Source organism: Hydra vulgaris, chromosome 12, assembly GCF_038396675.1.
Source record: "Hydra vulgaris chromosome 12, alternate assembly HydraT2T_AEP".
In the NCBI taxonomy this organism is placed as follows: Eukaryota; Metazoa; Cnidaria; class Hydrozoa; order Anthoathecata; family Hydridae; genus Hydra; species Hydra vulgaris.
Genome location: NC_088931.1, coordinates 44,570,511 through 44,592,500, shown reverse-complemented (window position 1 = coordinate 44,592,500; position 21,990 = coordinate 44,570,511). Strand labels below are relative to the sequence as shown.

General features: G+C 28.8%; 1 protein-coding gene across 1 annotated transcript in view; it reads right to left on the bottom strand.

The window, feature by feature from the left end:
• Positions 1-21,990, bottom strand: part of LOC100212998 (MAP kinase-activated protein kinase 2) — a 61,282-nt gene that overhangs the window by 9,144 nt on the left and 30,148 nt on the right. Inside the window, exons 5-6 of the mRNA XM_065813397.1 lie at positions 12,604-12,928; positions 12,417-12,502 (exon numbers count right to left, since the gene is read on the bottom strand). Of these exons, the coding sequence (XP_065669469.1) occupies positions 12,417-12,502; positions 12,604-12,928 (411 nt within the window). The remainder of the gene's footprint in view (positions 1-12,416; positions 12,503-12,603; positions 12,929-21,990) is intronic.

Below are 21,990 nucleotides of genomic sequence, written 5' to 3'. Positions count from 1 at the left end.
AATATTTTAATGAAATTTTTTTATTTTGCTACCCCTACCTTATTTTATAAAGTTATTAAAAAATATTTTATATTTTCAAAATTTACTAATTAAAAAAATAATATGAAGCAAAAATGTTTTTTGTGGAAAAAACTGAAGCAACTACAAAATGATATTTTTTTTTTTTTTTTTTTTTTTTTTTTTTTGTTATTCACCTCCTCAAGGCCGAGAAGGCCACTACAGACGAGGAGGTTACTTAATAGTGGTTATAACCCTCTCTCAACTCTATAACTCCGAAACACGAACTTTGACAAACAAGGCCGCTGCGCGGAGAAACAAGTTGAGCGCGGTACTGCCAGGGACGTGGTGGGGATCGAACTCGGAACCTCTCGCTTATGAAGCGAGCGCTTTACCACTACACCACTACCGCATATGAGTTAAGTTTTAATATTTTTTTGATTTATTACCTAAAAATAAACATTACAATAACAAACAAGTTTAAACAAGTTTCTTATGATACGGTTAAAACAAAATATTTTTAAAAAATAATTCACAGTCAATTTTGCAATCTGTGAAGATAGTTGTGTACTTTAGCCAATTGAAGTTATAAAAAATTATTATGGTGAGAAATAAATACAATATTTTTACAAGAAATTGCATAGTTAGTAATTATAATAAAGGATTAACTCAAAAAGAATTAAGTGAAAAGGATAATATTAATAAATCTGTAATATCAAGATTAATAAAAAAATTTATTACAACTGTTAATGTAGAAGTAAATCATAAGGGAGGCCGTCCACGAAAAACAACAACCCGTGAAGATAAATTAATAGACAAATAAAAAAATATCCTGCATCCACTGAAGTTTTAAGGAACTTAGAGTTAAATATAACAGACAGAACCATCAGAAATAGAGCTCTAGAGGCTAAATTACCAAGTTGGCGGCCAGCTTGTAAGCCAGTCATATCTAAAAAAAAATTGACTAGCAAGGATAAATTTTGCTAAAACTTATGGGAAATGGACTCTGCAACAATGGAAAACTGTACTTTTTTCTGATGAACCCAAATTTAATTTAATTCAATCTGATGATATGTCACATGTTAGATGACCAAGTGGGACAAGATTATTGCCTAAATACTGCAACTTGACAGTAAAATATGGAGGCGGGTCTGTGATGGCGTGGGGATGTTTTTCATGGGGTGGAGCAGGACCTATTGTGAAAGTAAATAATAAAATGGATCGTTTCCATATAAAGAAATTTTGGAAACAAAAATGTTACCATATGCAGAGGAGGATATGCCCATTTGTTGGAGATTTCAACATGACTGGGATCCTAAGCATACATCAGCATTCGTGACAAAATGGATCGAAGATAATAAAATTGAACTAATAAAGTGGCCTGCTCAATTCCCAGATTTAAATCAAATAAAGAATTTATGGGAAATTGTAAAAAAAAGATTAAGATGGCACAGATTTTCCAACCAAAATCAATTATTCGAGGCCATTGAAAGAGAGTGAATGCAGATTCCAAAAGAAACTATTGAGAACTTGATAAAATCAATGCCAAAAGGTTGTCAAGATGTAATTAAAAACAAGGGTCACTCTACAAAATATTAATTTAATTTTTTTTTATATAATGATTTATTTAATTTTATCTATTATAAAAAGTTGCTTTAGTTTTTTCCAGTTAATAACTGCTATCATTTAGAAAAAAATGTTTTTCTTTTTTTTTTTATTTAATACAAAAAAATTTAATAATTTTCAGGTTATCTATGTTTTGTTATAATAAAAATTAAATTTATTTTTGATATTATAAAAAAATAATGAGTTTCTTAATAAAAGTATGATTTTATAACCCGAGTTGCTTTAGTTTTTTCCAATACTGTGTGTGTGTGTGTATATATATATATATATATATATATATATACACTATATATATATATATATATATATATATATATATATATATTAGGGATATGACTTTTTTGCAACCTACTAGGCCTGTATCGTAATTCAATGAACTTTTATGTAAAAAGAACGAATAGATGTTTCATTTGACATATTTTGAAAAAAGGTCACCCCAAAACCAAAAAATCGAATTTTCAATAGGTACACTTTTGTACAGTAAATGAATATTAAAGGCTGAAGATGTTGTAAGAGTCATACTCCTGTTGTTATTTTATTTATTTATGCAACATGTACTGTGATATAACAAAAAACATTATGTGATATATAATTATACAACTATTACAAAATTAACAGTATCAAAGCGTCTAGTACAACAATATACATAACTGTCTGTGTCTATAGGCCTACTGTGTTTAGTACATGGGTCACATGATGCTCACGTCTCATAAAGAGTCTAGCGCTTATTACTTAGAATGAATCGAAGTTGCAGTTTGTCTTTCTTTCTGCAGGAAGCATACAGGTCTTGCATCACCTTGATTGCACGTTCAGCTATCTGATTACTTCGTGGTATGTCGATGACGGATGGCTCTTTCTTCCAGTGATTTTTGAATGACTGCAATGCCTTTTTGTAAGGCTTCAATACATCAGATAAATTCTTGAAGTCATTGTCATTGTACTTTTGACTACTAAACCAATGTTCTGCCAACTCATATGAAATGAACCTGCAAACCTTCTCCAAATTCTTTCTCGCTTCAGGCATAAGAATGAACGCCAGAATGCCGAGAATGGCTCTTGAGTTCCATCTGGCATTGCTCATATTAGGAATGTTCTGAAAGTGAATCAGAGGGAAGTTTCTTTGTTCTTCATAGAACCTAAACACTCTTGTTAAATGGTACAAAAACTTCATATCGTCTCTCCACCCTGATTTATCAAGAATTTCTACAGTTCCATTCACAAACTTATCCTTCAGTTCATCATACTTATTCAACAGTTCAGACACAAATGGGTATTCAATGTTTGGAGATTTGGTATCACCCCCAAGTTCTTCGTCCATCACCAGACGGAGAATCCTGTCTAGTACGTGATGCTGACAACCGATAAATTGTGGTATTGTGACACCCTTTAATTTAAACATACGTTGCAACTTCACAACAACTCCATTTCTCTTCCCAGTATTGACGTTTGTTGTATCAGTAATGATCATCTTAATTGAATTCCACAAATTGTATTCATCAATAAGTTTGGCAATTTTTTCAGCAACAGTTTCAGCTTTGCCATCTTTTAAACGCAGTGCATCAAGTTTCACGTCAGTTCTTTCATTCTGAAGTACAACTACCTGATATTCCTTATCATCTATTCGTTTGCCGTCAAAGTGTAAGGACCACTGTTCCATTTTAAGTTGTTGTATCATTTCTTTTTTTAATTTACCTGCCTCTTTGAATATGGACTTGTAAATTGCTGATTGACTTGGAGTTGGAATATCAATACCTTGTTGTGATAATACATTGCATATTTTAGCAGCTTTCTTTGTGGAAACTCCACTTGATGTAACCATACTTACAGCAAATTTACTTTTGTAGTGCTTTCTAGTTTTTTTCTGAGTGTCCTCATCATCGTCTTTATCACCGTCGTCGTCTTCATCATCTTCACTCTTACTTTTGCAGTTTTCAGATTCAGTACCACTGTCTGTGGTAGACAGGACTTGTGATGTGGAAGGTATTGCTGTTCCAGACTGGACTTTCCTTCTCTTGGAAGGGTGAATGGTTTCTTTACTTGCCACTTGTCCTGTTGAGTACCCCACCTGTCCTTTACTTTCTTTTTGTAGGTGGTATAGACGTTTATCTTCCAAGGATAACCACTGGCCATTCACTTTCGTGATGTCAAATAATGCATTGAGAACATCATATTTTCCACGCTTGACACATTCATCATAGACCTTCAGCACCTTCATAAGCTTTGCTCTTATCACTTGATCAGACACACGTGGAAAATTCAGTTTATTGTCCCACAATTTTGTAATTTCCTTAGAAATTTGGTCTATTCGTTCTTTTCTTCCTTTAACATATGCTCCGAGAAACTGGTATCTTCCTACGATCTGCAATTGAAGTGGTATTCTGGATTTTTCATCGAGTGAATGTTCTTCTACAGCCACGCTTCCTCTTCTTCTGTGTGACTCTTGAAATCTCACCAAATTTTTAGTCCAAGTCTTCTTGTTCTTTGTTACTGTGGTATGACTTTTCTTGTGAGACATCATATAATATTGTTACGACTTTACGGATAGCTGAGCGTAAATATCCGTTTAATAAAGTCGTTTAATTAATAAAATACTTTAACTGTATAGTAATCCAATTATAGTTCGATAATCCAGTCAATGTTGATAACAGTTCGATAATCCAGTCCGTATCCTAACGATAATGCTACAACTACTTATACTTCGTACACTTACAGCGTCTTTAGTTCGCTACAGTAGTTCCTTATTAGCTCAGTTACACGCAGAGTACTTCATAGAACTATTCACATTATCAACACTGAGCTCTGACAGCAGCTCGCTTATATAATTATTTAGAGCTTCCAGAATGTTCTACTAAGTTCTATAATCTTCTACAGTCTGTTACAGTCGTCTATATCACCGTGGTAACACAATGACGTCATCACATAACAATTCCAAGTATTTGCCGGCACACGGCCGTTTCGTTGCCATGGTAACGTGTGGCGTTATATTTATAAATTCATAACAAAATAATGAAATAAATAGAATTAAGCTAAGAATTAAGCTTAAGATTAAAACATCGGTCAAAAATGAATGTATAAAAATGGTAAATCAAATTTTTATTTTGGGGGTGACCTTTTTTTGTTGCAGAAAGCTATTTGGGCCTTTTTTCATGATTTTAGGTAAAAGTTCATCGATTTATGATACAGGAAACATTTTATTTGAAAAAAAATTAAAAAGTCATATCCCTAATATATATATATATATATATATATATGTATAAATACACATACAGTGCAGGCAATAATGATAGCCCACTCTACAAAATTTTATTTTTCGCAGCCAATAAACAATCTCAGATGCTTAAAATTGTATCCACTAATAATGGGCTATATTTAGGAGAGCATATAAAATTTCAGGCGTTTTTGATATATAATTTTAGAAATATTCCATGAGAAAAGCTCTGTATGGTGGAAATAAAGTTAGGACACTTTCAAATTGAACTTTAATAAGGCTAAAAGATTGACTTATATTTCTGAAAACGAATTATATTTATATTCTAATGTTTAGTCTTAGCACCTTTTGATTGTAGAACAGTAATGTATTGGCGTTGCATTAAAGAAATCAGGCATTGAAATGGATTGCTATCAATTTTGTTTCAAGCTTTTTTAACTGCAACAGTCAGTTCGTTTCTAAATCCAAATTGCTTCCTAGAGGCGTAAAACTTTCAAACAATGATCCCCCACAAGTTTTCAATGGGATTCAAATCAGGGGATTTGGATGACCAGTGGATTATTTCAATATTCATTTCTTCAAGCCACTATTTTGTCACTGATGAAGAGTGAATACTTGTTTTATCCTGCTGGATAAGGAAATTAACACAAATACTTAGAAAGAGTATCAATGTACTTTTCCAAATCTTGATTTCCCTCCAATAAAGCTAATTTTTTTCCTTTTGCACTAAAACCATCCCAAACCATGATGAATCCACCAGATTGATGCTTGGATAGTAACAATTATTGTTTAATTAGTAATAAATATTAATATAAAAATTTAATATAAATTATAAAAAAATAAAATAATATTGTTATTTTAATTAATGATAATATTAATAGTTAAGTTAAAAAAATAATAGTAATAATATATATATATATATATGATAATAGTAGTTAAGTTAAAAAAAACAGTATAAAGTAAAAGTAATAATAGTTTTATAAATACAGTAATATAAAAAAAGCAATAATAATAAAAGATAAAATTAGTATTCATTAAATATATGCTCAAATAAAAATTTAGTAATTTAGTTTTGATTGAGAAGAAGAATGTTGGTAATAAAAGGGTATTTAGTTAAAATCTTTTTAAATTTAATATAAGTTTATATATTTAATATAAATATTAAATATATAAACTTTCAATTTTAAAACCATTAGTACCTTTTTAAGATAGTGAGTCATCTTTATTTCTGGCGTCAGAATCAGATTTTTGCAAATAAACAAAAAAAAAATCATTCAGAAACTTGTCGTTTTACAGCTTATCAGATATACAAAAAAGATAATTAGACAAAATTTTGAGCACCTGAGATTGCCTATCAGCTGCTAAAACTAAAAATTTCTAGGTAGGCTATCATTATTGCCAGCACTGTATATATATATATATATATATATATATATATATATATATATATATATATATATATATATATATATATATATATATGTATCATAATGGGTTTCAAATGAAGCAGTGTGTATCATATTGGGTCTCAAATGAAGCAAAATTATATGAAAATTTCAAAAATGATAATTATATATATATATTATATGTATGTATATGTACATATATATATATATATATATATATATATATATATATATATATATATATATATATATATATATATATATATATATATATATATATATATCCACTCACATATACAGTGGGTTGCATAAATATAGAGTCACTACTTTGTTTGTGTGAAATTTTTGTTTTTTTCACAATTATCTTCGAAACCAACTAACTAATACGATTAAAGCGTATTAAATGTCTTGACTAATTGATTCTCTATCGAATGGTATATAATTGGAACTCGCTAGGTTAACCAGTCTTGATAAATTATCAATTTAATTAGAACATACCTGATTTCTAATGTAGCAAAAATATAGAGTCAACTAAAGTTTAATGACTTAAGTTGAAATATCTCAACGATCCGAGCGATCTAAAATTTGGTGGTTGATTTCTATCGAACTATATAAACGTTCTTGCAAAAATGAAATAAAATTATCATTTCTATATCTTGAGTTATTCGCATTGGTAATTATTTGGTAAAGTAAAAAGACAAAAATGGGCAGAAAAGCTGTTTCAGACAAGGTACGATGGCAAATAGTAGATCTGCTAAAAGATAAAACAAAAAGCCAACAAGAAATAGCTTGAATGTGCAATGTTTTGCTTAAATGTGTTCAAACAATGTTGAAAAACCACGAGCTACATAATGATGTCAAAGATTTATCAGTTATTGGTAGGCCTTTAAAGCTAACTTCAAGAGACCAAAGTTATCTCTATTGAAAGGTTAGACAAGACCCTTAAGTTTCTTACCGCAAATTTGCTGAAGGGTTCACAAATATGCCTGGTAATCTTAGTAGATGGACTGTACGAAGATGCCTAAATAAGAAAGACTTAGATTGCTATGTTGCTGCTCGAAAACCACTTTTGCTTGTCTCAGATCACCTAAAAAGATTAAAGTGGTGTAGAGAAAGACTTCACTGGTCTGAAGAAGACTGGGCCAAAGTCATTTTCAGCGACGAATGCAATTTTAAGGTGATAAATCGCAAGTCGAGATTAATCATCAAGAGGCTGGCTGGTGAAAAGTTCAAAGAGGGTTTTTGTGTACCAAGGATACAAGGCTAAGGAGGATCAGTTGGAATATGGGGATGCTTCTCCCATAAAGGTACAGAGTCATACAACATTTATAACGGCAGAAATAACCAGTACAACTACAAAGAGACCCTCGAAAGTAAACTTTTGCCAACAGCCAGAACTTTTTACAGAAGACGACAACAATGGATTTTTCAGCACGATGGCGCAACGGCTCACACTGCAATTTTGGTTAAAGAGTGGCTTGCGTACTCCTTCCAGTTGCCTGTGCATATGCCACTAACAATCATTTCATTAGTAAACATTTACTCTGACAAAAGCAGCAGCAATCACATTATTATACACTTTATGAGTCTACAAGGAATTTGTTAAATGGTGATGTAAGATTTATTAATTTTTAAATTATTTTCACAAGCAATCCCCCACACTGATGCGTCTGTTTACCATAAGTAGAGAATCAATAATTCTATGCGATTACGTTCTTGTTCTTTTCATCAAATTCACACTGTGCTTATCACTGGTTCTTATTGCCATTCTTATTGCCGTGTTACCAATATTATTGCCAATTTGTTGAGGCTACAATCAAGATACACAAATTACTGCTGTTTGGTTTGCTGAGCCATATTCCAAATTATGCTGAGAATTACATGCAGAAAGATTGACCACTGCATCAAATCACAATTCCAGACACAAGAAACATTTCTTTAGTTGATAAGCAAAATGTAATATCACCTCGACATATAAAATTAATTTTGATTAATCAATTGGTAGAAACCTTTAATAAAAAAAGTATGAATTTCAAATACTTGATTCAAAATTTTTGTAGGATTTGCCACAAGGCATCTACTTAATAATGATGTCCTTCAGCACACATAAGATAACATTCAATTAAATTCTAAAAAAGCATTTCATTCAACTTGCAGACTTTCTAGGCAAGTATCAGGCCTTGTTTTAAATAAAAAAATGCTTAAAGCAACTTTGTGATGTCAAATTCACATTAGCTTAATGTGAATTTGACATCATAAAGTTCTCTTTATCATTTTTTTTTTAAAAACATTTCAATAACTTTTTTAAACTATTACAAAAACAATAATTTATGGCAAAATGAGTTCAATATAAAAATTAACTCAATTAACAAAAACAATGTAGAAATTTTTTTTAATATTAAATAATTATATTTAATATGAAATTCTTTTCAATGTTTGATATAATAATAATTTCTTTCTTTTCTCGACATTTGTATAAATGAATTAAAATATGTTTAACTTTTTGTATTAATATTTCCTAAATTTTTAATAGCAACTTTGCAACTAAAAATGACTTAAAAAAAAAAAAAGTTAGCGAGTAACAATAAAAGCTATAACTTATTGCAAAAATAAAAACTCTAGTAAACTATTTTACCAGCAATTTTGTTGTGAAAGCAATGATTGTTTTAGATTTTTAAGTACCATTTATTAAAAAAGGCATAAACAAACATTTTTTAAAATTTTTGTTCTGAATTTTACAGATATATCATAAATTGTAAAAAGAAAAGAAAAAGAAAAACTAGCATATTTTGTTTGAAATGAAAACAAAAACTCTTAATATCATCTCATAAGTTTTAATATCATCTCATAAGTTTGGTCAATATACACAGTAGGCACAACAGATTTTCAACTTTTTTTTGTATTTTCATATATAATGAAATATAAATAATTTATTTTTTAATTTCTATAATTTTTTAGACATACTTGGGTCCTGTAAAAATGGATAAATTTACATAAATGCCATATAATTAGATGAAGTTATGTAAATAAAACATTTATAAAAAAAATGTGGTTTTAAATGTTGCAACTTATTTGGGTTTAGATAGACAGTTAACAAAAAAAAATTCAGTTTTTATTGTTTAGTGGCGCAAGGTTGTTGCATGATCCATTAGTGACAGAAGTTATAGTATTTTAATACTGATTTTGAAGAAACAGAGTACTTAATATTCAAAAATCAAAATTTTTTTTTCAAATATTGTTAACTTGGTGACTCTTAATAATATTAGTACTCAAGTTGATCATTATTCAATACATAAAAAATTTTTTATAAAAATTGAAATGCGCATGTATTTTTATTATTTACTCTTAAATGACCGAAGTTACATGGTAACCAAACTTTGGTGATTTTACAGTTTGAACTTAAATATACATATATTTTGATCAGATAATTATTTCACGAAGAGTTTGTCAAAATATCATTGTTGCTATCAATGTCCTTTTAATCCCTTGTTTCAATTAGTAATTAGTAATATGTAAAATAATGTAATAATTTAGTAAATTTGAGGCAATGTAAAACTCAACGAAATAAATATATACTATATTAAAAAACAAAATGGAAAAAGATCATCTAGTTTGAGTGCTACCTTTAATGGAAAGAATGGATAATACACAAACCTTTAAAATATCAAAATTTAAAAGGTTAATTTAAATAACTTTTTAACTAAAATTTTTTTTAAATTATAAGGACATTTCTGTGTACTTTTTGGACAATCCGTTATTTATGAAGCTACTGTTAAAAATAAATAAATCTTCAATAAATAAACCTTGAATATAAAACAAAATTAAAATATCATAAACAACTATAATATAAAATAGATATCAACTTTATTTTTTTTTATTAAATTATTTTTTATTATTAAATAGAAATTTAAGTAATTTTTTTTATTGCTATGAAATATTGTATAAACAAATTTTCTTGTGCTTGCAAGATGATAAATAAAAGTTTTTTATTATAAACATTTCTTTTATGGATTTGCTTTTATGTTTTATTTAACAACTTCCTATACAAAAAAATTTGTTGTTAACTATCAACAAATTTGTTTTCTGTTACTAAATATTTTGATAAAAAGGTTATCTTAATAAAAGTAAAGTTGTCTTTGTTTTTAATTTTATCTAAATTTGTTCCATTTGTAATTAGCATTTATAATCAACTTAAGTGTAATTTTGCAACTTATTTACATAATCGTCATTTAAAAGTTAAAACGATTTTTTGTTAATTGTTAAAATTAATTAATAATGATTAAAAAAACGCAATTAAAGATCGAAAATAATAAAATCTTTTACAATCAAAAATGCTTTAGGCATACACAAAATAGCTTAATGTGTACATAAATTGCAAGCTGCGTAATGCTTTAAAACAAGCCCTGAAGCTGATAATGGTCTATTAGTCATGAGCACCATAGATTTTACTAAGATATTTTTATCATAGAAAAATCCTTCAAAATCAAATGATTACCAGAAATTTTGGTTTGTTACTGCAGCGCAATGTTTCTAAAGAATATAACAAGTGACCTTAAAAATGATGAGGCATGCAAAGCATGCACCATGTAAAACATGGTGACAAAGAAAGGAGATGTATTACACAACGCTCAGAGAAACTTGAACTTTGAAAATTTCTATATGCATAATATTTAGTTATGGCCAAAAAGATCAACCACCCAATATTTATAGAGTAAAACCAAATTTATACTGTTTGCATTAATTACTCATTACTACTCAAAATATAAAATATTTTAATTAAAAAAAAAAACATCCACAAGAATAAAAGAATAAAGAAGTATAAAAGATGTTTTAGTACTTTGTATTGGCTCTTTAGAACAGCCTCTATTTTTTATGACACATTTATTTCATTTTTTTAAAGGCTTTCATTAAGGCTTTTCTCGGCTAGTGAGGTTGGGTTCTGTTTAGGAACTTCTGCTTTAATTTTTATGCAATAGTTTTTGATAAGGTTTAAATAAGGTGAATTGCCTGGCCAAGAGGCAAAAACAGTAATCACATTTTCTTGGAAACATATTTTGATAATTTTTGTCTCATGGCTAGTTGTCTTGTCATGCAGAAAATATCAAGCTTTCTAAATAGAAACCAATTAGACACATTTTTTATTTTTCAAAATTTTCAAATATTTTAAGGAGTTGAAAGTCTCACCTTGTTATAAAAGGTGTAAGCCAGCAAAACCCTTTGTAGTGATTGCAGTCCAAATCATAATTGCTGGGCATTGCTTATCAAAAGTTATCAGGGGCTAAATCTCTATTCACTGGCCACAGTGAGTTTGGTGGTCAGCAAACATTTACTTTGTGTGCTGCAAACTGTTAAACTTGCACTTAGTCTGAGAACATGAGCAATTTAATGCATAACAGTATAATAAAAGAACTAAGTTCTTGGCAATGCATCTAGAAGGCAGTTGATCTATACTATCTATAACAATTATGAGTGGTCAGATAATTTTATCTATAACTGTATATCTAAAGATTTTTATGAACTATAATACCTTGCTTTGCATGCAAGTACAAATTAAAAAATATCCTACAGGGTACATCTTGTTGCATTTACATATTTTATGATTGTAAACCATAACCAATTTAAAACAGGTTATACAATGAGTGCCTCTATAAAACACATAATTTATCAAAAAAGTTCTTTTTTTAAAAAAAAAAGGTGGGCAATAGCTCAAAAAAGACGATATATATGAAACCTGCAGTCAAATTACTACAATACAGACATTGTCTTTCATAAATATTTCTGAAAAGATTTTGTTGTTGAACAGTGTAACTGATGTTCCATTCTAGAAAATTATTTGATGGCCTGTGTATTTTGTTGGCTGTTATATAAAAATTTAAACATTTCATTGTATAATTAATAACAGATTAACTTTACAATTAAAATAAGATCTTTTTTTTTTTTTAAACATTTTCACTTCCAACAAGGCTGCTAGCAACCACTATTAGAGTTCGAAATTACTGGAAGAGAAAAAATGAAATTTATAGAGCAAGATAAAGATTAACAGAAAACTAAAATCTTTAAAAGAAACTTGAAAATAAAAATTTGAAAATAAAGTTAGCAACAAAACTAATCAAATAGTAACAATTTGTAATCTTAATTATTACAAATTGTTTTAATAAATGTGTTAAAATTTTTTTTACCTTTACCCAAGGATGATTCATAACCTCTTGTATAGTTATACGCTGAGAAGGCTCTGTTTTAAGAAGATTTTTTATCAAATCTTTGGCTAAAAAATAATTTTTTTTAATAGATATTCTATTTGGACAATTTAACTTATTTTTTTAATTTAAATTTTTGTTGAAAAAAAACAAATTTATTTAAAAGTACCATTATTTGAAACTTTTTTCCATTCAGCATCAGGAAAGCTATATTGACCCTGTCTTATTCTTTTTTTCATGCCAGGTGATATTGCTGCTCCATGATTACTATAAAATGGAGGATATCCACACAATAAGATATATGTAATAACTCCTAATGACCACATGTCACATGATTTGTCATATTTCTCAGGTCCTAAAACTTCAGGTGCAACATAATAAGGTGTGTAACACGGTGTTTGCAGTGAAACACTAACAGTTTCTTTTGCAAAACCAAAGTCTGTCAATTTTAGTATGGCATTAGGTGCATTGCTAATATAAAGCAAATTCTCAGGCTAAAACAGAAAATAGAAATTACCAATTCAAAGAAACTTTTATAACTTTTGTTTATAATCCACATACATATGCTTATTTTATTTTATAGCTCAACTGCTACTTTGGAAATAAAAAAAAGGGCTCCACCACTCAATTTTTTATAAGAATCATAAAAATTGCTAAATATTTTTTTCATTGAAGGTTTTAACTTGATATATATTGATGTATTTTTCATTAACAGCCATTTTTTAGACATTGTCTAGAGAAAAAGCATCATTAGAAAAACCAGCCTACAGTTACAGACTTAATTTTAGACTCAAAGTGATAAAATCAAAATTTTCATGATGAAAGTGTGAAAATAGCATAATAAGTATGATGCATGCATAAATAACTTGATGAATAAATTTGTTTCATGGAATTAAATATATATATCTGATGATATAATATATAAAAATAGCATCTGACGGTTTTGGAATTCCAGTAAAAATGTTAATTATGTATAAATAAGGAAACGATTATTGTTGTCAATTATTTATTAAGAAGTTGTGAATTTGTGTAGCTGGCTAATTTTTTAACTTGTTTTATTTCAGTCATTTTAAAACACCATAATGGGGAAGAAGAAAACATTAAATGAATTGATTAGCTCTCAAGTTATTTTATTATTTGAGGAAAATTATAACACAAGGGATATTGCATCCAGGTTGGGAATATCACAATCTTCAGCATCGCATGTTGTAAGGCAGTTTAGTTCTTCTGGTTCAATCAAACCTAAACATCATCCTGGTAGACCAAGGCTTATTTCAGCGCAGGAAGAACATTTAATTCGACGAGAAGTAATGAAAACACTAACTATTACATCTTCAGCTATCAAAAGGAATTTAAATTTGAATGTTTCCACTTTCAATGCGGGCGTCAAGGCCTTTAAAGAAGCCTTTTCTTTCTGATATCCAACGGAAAAAGAGAATATTGTTTTGTAAGAAGTACTCTCATTGGACATCAGAAGATTGGGCAAAAGTCATGTTTAGTGACGAGAGTAATTTTCATTTGATGGCAAGCTATAAACAATGGGTTCAACGTCCTAAACATTCATCAGCAACTGACCCAAGGTTTACAGTTCCAACTGTTAAGCACCCTGCTCATGTGATGGTGTGGGGGTGCTTCTCAGCACATGGCCGTGGTTCCATTCAATTTATAAATCAAGGAGAAACTTTAAATTCAATAGCGTACATTATTATTTTGAATGACAGTTTGGAACGATTCATGGCAATTCACAATTGCACCGTGTTCCAGCAGGACTCAGCCCCCTGCCATGTCTCAAAGCAAACTAAAAACTGGTTTATATCAAAAAGAATTGAATTATTGGACTGGCCTTCAAATTCGCCAGACCTAAACCCGATCGAAAACTTATGGGTTTTAATTAAACGCCGAGTTGCCGAAGAAAAGCCTTCCTCCATCCCGGATTTAATTGAAAAAATTAAAGTTATCTGGTGCTCATTTTCAGCTGACATTTGCAAAAATTCAATGCCGCAGCGCATTAAAGAAGTACTAAAATCCAAAAAACATTCATGCAAGTATTAGCAGGCTGTAATAAATCATTATTTTTATTATCATTTTTAAATATATGGTTATGGAATTAAGTTTTTTGTTAAAACTGAAGTCTGAGTCTAAAATTAAGTCCGTAACTGTAAATATGTATAACTATTGAAAAAATAAAATTAAAGTTAAAAAATGATAAAAAGTCTCTCAATATATATAACAGTATTATTTACAGGAATGAATAAGAGATTTATAGAGAACCAGGAGTAAGATTATGATAAGCATGATAAAGAGAAGCAACCTCAGCAGATGCTAACTTTGCAATGTATTGTATATTCAGTTTCCATGAGAGGTCAGTAGCAAATGATAATTTAAGAAGACATAAAGAAGAGGATTCATAAAGTGAGAGGGTTGCCATTCATCATATATATTCATAATATAGGAATATTGAAGTCATTTAATGTATGTACACTCCTTGCATGTTCTACCCATTTCAGTTGTTGCATGACACTCAACTATGCTAATTTCTAAATATACCAGTCAATAAAACAAAAATAAAATAAAAATAATAAAATTGAAAAATAAAAAACAATTAAAAAATAGAAACAAAGATTCTGCTTTTCTTTTTTTTCTATTCAACTTAATTGGAAAAAAAAAGAACCAAGTTATATTTGCATTTTTGTGATAATTATAAAAAAAGTTTTATTAGAAATTAGTTTAATGGACAAAAGTCAAAGTAATTAAAAGTGATATAATTTGTTGTCGATAGAACCATTTTAATTTTCACAGTAAAGAAATACATAAAAATCTTTGCATACTTAGTTTAACATGAAATTTCATACTAATGACAATGTTATACTGAAGGTATGACATCATTAGGTACAATCAAGATATAAAGGATATTTATTACTTTATTAGTAAAATTATTTGTAAATTGGTTAGATATTCACAACAATTGACATTTTTCTTTAATGCATGTCAAGTAGGGACAGTTCCACGTGAAGTGAATCCTAAGTTTCAGATTTTGCTGATTTTTACATCACCCAAAGATTTTAACAAGTTATGAACATCCCCAAAATTTCATCATCTAATTCCGAACAGTTTCAAAGATGTAGCTATTTTAACTTTGCCTAGAACCAACAAAAATCTGCCATTTTAATAAATGGCCTTGGTCTTTGTTTCTGTTCTGTGTGGAATGGAAAGCTGAATATATGTAAGCATATTTTGAGGCAAGGAATCCAATAAAACAACTAAAAATATTTAAAAACAAATATAACACTTTATATTTTAAAGGAAAAAAAAATAGTGGTACTTTTAGTTGCTTAATACAGTTGATTTTTATTAATTTTCATTAAATTTCCCCACCCACCCTGGGCTTATCAAGACCCCCTCTCCCCATTAAACTTTACTTGTTGCTTAAAATAACATTATTCTCATAACTTAAAAAAAAATTCCAGTTATCATTTTCTAACATTTGAAACCAGTTTAGGTCCCTTGCCTATTGTTGCAAGTATTGTTTTCTTCAAAATATTTTTTAGGTAAAAAACAGAAGTAGATTTTTCATATCTGCTACATATTCATAGTCAGGATGTAATAATCATTCTGACTATGAATCATCTTTTAGGCTTAATTTTATAAATTATTAAATGCTAAATTAAATAAAATAATAAATGCTCCATTATATAAAACTTGTTGTAGCACATATAATGTAGGAAGTGATTAAATAATAAAAGACAAAAAGAGATGGTAAACAACCTTATTAAATAATGATATTTTTTACCAATAGTTGTCTCAACCAATTGTCAGCCACTGGTCAATACAAAAGCAATTGTTTATTATTAATTAAAATTAATTTAGTCAAAACCTATTTAGTATAGTAATAAAAATTTAAAGAACTAAAGTTTCAGTTTTTGAATGGTATTATCAGCGCTGTCAAACTGATTCTTTTTGAAGTGATAAATAATTTTTCTGTCAGTGAAGCGACATGTTTTCTGGTCAGTTTAGTTAAGACCCATATTTTACAGACCCAAACAGAAAGGATATATAAGGAAAAAGCAGGAGGCTGAATAAGTGCGAATTTCATAAGTGCAAACTGGCATAAGTGCAAAGCATTGCAAAAACTGGCATAAATGCGAACTGGCATATGTGTGAATTGGCATAAATACGCCAAAAAAATTTGAAAACATTGACATAAGTGTGACTAGCATAAATGTAATCTGGCATAAGTGCGAAGAAGTTGCAAAAACTGGATTAAGTGCAAATCGACATAAGTGTGCCAAAAGAATTTGCAAACATTGGCATAAGTGCAAACTGTCATAAGTGCGAACTGGCATAAGTGCAAAGCAGTTTCACTTAAATAAATTAAAAGCAGTTTCACATAAATTCGCATTTATGCCATTTTCTACTTATGCCGATGTTAACGAATTCTATTGGCACACTAATGCCAATTCGCATTTATGCCAACTCGAACTTATGGCAGTTTTTGCAACTGCTTCGCACTTATGCCAATGTTTGCTAATTCTTTCAACACACTTATGCTAGTTCGCACTTATGCTGATTTACTCTTATGCAAGTTTTTTAATTGATTTGCAATTATGCCAATTTGAACTTATGCCAGTTTTTGTAACTGCTTCGCACTTATGCAAGTTCACACTTTTGCAAGTTCACACTTTTGCAAGTTCACACTTACGCCATTCACTCTTATGGCAGTTCGTAATTATGAAAATTGATTATAGAAATTATAAATACAGAGGGTTGCATAAATATAGAGCCAGTTGATTTTTAATATAATTTTTTTTATGTTCTTTTTTTAAAATTTAAAGCAAACAAAAAAGTTAATAATTTAAATTGTTTTAAATTTTATTAACAGTGGTTTTATGAACAAAACAAGAAAAATGTTTTGCCAAAAAAAAATAATTTAAGATTATTTTTTTATGAGAAATATATACAACTGATAGGGAAAAAAAAAAAAAAAAAAAAAAAAAAAATCAGGGAGTCAGGGTGGATTTTAGCATTTTGTATGCGCACCACGACCTTTCACACATGCACGAACAAGGCATAGATTCAACTAGTCGAATGCATAATTCTCTTGGAAATTCTTTCCAAAGCTTTTCTAACGCCTGCTGTAATTGTGCAACACTGGCTATGCTCTTTTTGACCAATCTCTTGTCTGGCCAAGGCTTGACCAAAATGTTTTTCCGATCAAGCCACTCTTTAACCAAGATTGCAGTGTGAGCCGTTGCGCCATCGTGCTGAAAAATCCATTGTTGTCGTCTTCTGTAAAAAGCTCTGGCTGTTGGCAAAAGTTTACTTTCGAGGGTCTCTTTGTAGTTGTACTGGTTATTTCTGCCATTATAAATGTTGTATGACTCTGTACCTTTATGGGAGAAGCATCCCCATATTCCAACTGATCCTCCTTAGCCTTGTATCCTTGGTACACAAAAACCCTCTTTGAACTTTTCACCAGCCAGCTTCTTGATGATTAATCTTGACTTGCGATTTATCACCTCAAAATTGCATTTGTCACTGAAAATGACTTTGGCCCAGTCTTCTACAGACAAGTGAAGTCTTTCTCTACACCACTTTAATCTTTTTAGGTGATCTGAGACAAGCAAAAGTGGTTTTCGAGCAGCAACATAGCAATCTAAGTCTTTCTTATTTAGGCATCTTCGTACAGTCCATCTACTAAGATTACCAGGCATATTTGTGAACCCTTCAGCAAATTTGCCATCATTAAGTAGCTAGTGGTATTTCAACATTGTTTACACACATTTAAGCAAAACATTGCACATTCAAGCTATTTCTTATTGGCTTTTTGTTTTATCTTTTAGCAGCTACTATTTGCCATCGTACCTTGTCTGAAACAGCTTTTCTGCCCATTTTTGTCTTTTTACTTTACCAAATAATTACCAATGCGAATAACTCAAGATATAGAAATGATAATTTTATTTCATTTTTGCAAGAACGTTTATATAGTTCGATAGAAATCAACCACCAAATTTTAGATCGCTCGGATAACATTTCGTTGAGATATTTCAACTTAAGTCATTAAACTTTAGTTGACTCTATATTTTTGCTACATTAGAAATACAGGTATGTTCTAATTAAATTAATAATTTCTCAAGACTGATTAACCTAGTGAGTTCCAATTATATACCATTCGATAGAGAATCAATTAGCTAAGACATTTAATACGCTTTAATCGTATTAGTTGGTTTCGAAGATAATTGTGAAAAAAACAAAAATTTCACACGAACAAACTAGTGAATATATTTATGTAACCCACTGTATTGACTGTATTTTTTTAATAAAAAGTACAATAAACTGGTTTTAAAGGTTGAGAATGAATTGAGAGCTTTTAATTCATAAGGAAGGTTGTTCCAAGTTTTAATGCTTTGATATTTTATAGATTTATATCCGTAATTATGAGAGCGATGTTTAAAGACAGACAAGTTTAAAAATTTGAATCAATTTTTTTTACCAAGATATTAAATTAAGTTAACAGGTTCAATTTTCATGCCACTTAATCTAAAGTTCACATGATTATAGATTGTTTTATTTGATTTAAAGATAACGAGTTCAGTTTTATCTGAGTTTAGAAAAAGATTGTTGGAGATCGTTATTTTTGCTTTGCTCTAATATCTTGCTTTGTTACAAAAATATTTTTTGGTTTTTAAATTTGAACTTGAATTTATTTAATAAGTTATATGATTTATTATATAATTTTTTAGATTTATATCCTGTTAGATTTATTAAGTTATTTATCATTTATTAGATGCTGCATTTGAAATGCTGCATTTAAGTTGACTAGTTATTTACCTTAAATCGTTAAATCTACGACAAATTTTGTTTATAAACTATTGTTAACTTTGATTTCTTTATTGCTGGCTAAACAAATAAGTAAAAATAGTCTAAGTTGCAAATTTAAAAAGGAGTATGCAAATGGGCGCTCAAAATTTTAAAGAAGCTAATAAAAATAATAAAAGAAAGGAAACTAGAAAAAAGAAGTACCAATTGATAATATGGAGAATATCAAAAATAAAGATGTTGTTTCTTATATGGTAAAAAAAATAGAGCTCAATGTATAATGTTTGATGGGAGAAAGGATGAGACAAAATTTTCTTAGATCATAAAAGATTTTTTCCGATCTGAGAAAATTTCACCGCAGACTTAGTAAATTATTCAGTTGGTGCAGAGTCAGGTGGTTTATATCTGTACCATTTAAAAATGACAAAGAAAATAGATCTGAGTTTATTACCCTAGCAAAGCATATAGCAGAATATATATATTAGTGGATTATACAAAATAATATCAATCTAGGTATAAAATCAACTCTAGTTGCTGTTGGCTGTGTTCACCAATGTTAATACAGGTAAATGATTGACAATAATAAATACAGTTAAGTATTTCAAGGCTCGAATTAAGTGATCACGAATTGCAATATCTGAAAATAATTCTGGTCATTAAATTTTTAGTTTATTAAAGACCATGAACACTGTTTTAATGAAACGGTCATTTTATCATACTACAAAAATTAATAAAAAAACAAAACAATAAATTTACTATTGCAAAAATAATAACAACCAAAACTTACATACTTTTAATTATTATTTTTTTAAAACACTAGGTAATTTTAACATTAATATTGATTTTTATTTAGGGGGAGAGTTTAAGAAATTATTTATTTAAAAATTTAAATATTAATTGATAATAAAAATAATAATAACAAAAAAGATATATTTAAAAATAAGTTATTATAGTTTTTTTGTTTTGTTTTAAAATAACTATAAAAAGTTTAAATTATATAAAAAAAAGTTTAAAATAAAATTTTTCTAGTTCTTATATATTTTTAAACTGCTCTGTCTTTTAATTTTGTATACATATCTGCAAAAGAGTTATGAGTATTTCATTTATATGAAAATATTGAACAAGATTTAAATAAGATATAAAAGTATTTTATATCTTATTTAATGATTTCTTTTATTTAAAATATTTGATCACCACTAAATTCCTTTAGACTGTTGTGATTAGCAGTTGTTTTTTAATAATTATATGGTACTTTATTTTTCTAGTTTTATCTGATGATTTATAAAATGAATTAAAATATTAAAGTTTAAATCATAATCTTTCATGATACTAAAATTAATAGTAATAATATGGTTTCACAATAAGACTTTATATCATAATTCAAGATCAACATAAATATTTTTTTATTGAATAACAACTATTGAGTTTAGTGATCAAAGCAACTTTAAGGTTTTTAAAAAGCTATCAATTTAAAGACTGGAAACATACCCGATATCGCAATTCGTGATTACTTAATTCGACCCCTGTATTTGCTGATAAATGCCACGCATAATTTTAAAAAAACTTTTTTTTAGGCTGTAAAGAAGGTATGATTCATTTTTCAGAAGAAAAAAAACTTCAAACCAAACATATTTGGATAATTTGTGTCTTGCACACATAAGCGAGAAGTTCCGAGTTCAATCTCTACCATGTCCCTGGTAGTACAATGCTTAACTTGTTTCTCCGCGCAACAACCTCGATTGTCAAGGTTCTTGTTTCGGAGTTGTAGAGTTGAGACAGGTTTGTAACCACAATTAAGCAGCCTCTTCATCTGTAGTGGCCTTCTTGACCTTGGGGAGGTGAATTAACATTTTTTTTTTAAACTACCTTTAAAGCACTTAATGTCAGTTATTGATGGGAAAATAATTTCAAACAACAAGTTTTCTGGCAATATTGGGAAACTTGTCACTATTGCCAATAATCTCAAAATTTTCACTAATGTAATTCAAGATATATCTATATCTCTTTATTATCTATATAGGTAATTAAATTAATCTATAAAATGTTGATGAAGATACTTTAAAAACTTTAACCAGGCTTGGTCGGGAGGCGGGAGCGATCGCTCTTGATTACTGACCACAGAAATAATATTTAGTTGCGAGGCCAGGTTTTGTAGCCATTTTGAGAAAATTTAAGTTTATGTATGCCGGTAAAACAAAAAAACTTTGTTTTACAGACATACATGGAAACATACATAAACTTGAATGTTCTTAAAACATCTTGGTGCAGAAGAATAAAAAGAATATTCGCAAACACTAAAAAACCGAAAAATCTACGAACAAACTAATTCTATAGGTTCAAAAAATACATTGGCTAAGCAAAATAAAGTTCTAGAGTTTTCTGTTGAATTGTTATAAAAGTTGTATTATTTAAAATTTGTTAGGATTTGAGATTTCTAGCATAAATTGTTTTAAGAATATACTATCAAACGAACTATTACTTTAATACGATGGCTCATTCTTGGAGCCACATCTGCAAAGCCGTAAATCTTTTAAACTATTGATTGTTTACAAAAATAAATGTTTTAAATATATATTTTTTAATGTGTTAAAACTTTGTTAGTTTATTATATATTATTGCTTTTATTAGTCTATTCATATTTTTTATTTAAAAAGTATGTATTTTTTATGTAAATGTAATTTTGTGTATCTGTTTTTTATTTTAATGTTATCTTTTAAAGCAATTTTTAGGATTTATTTTG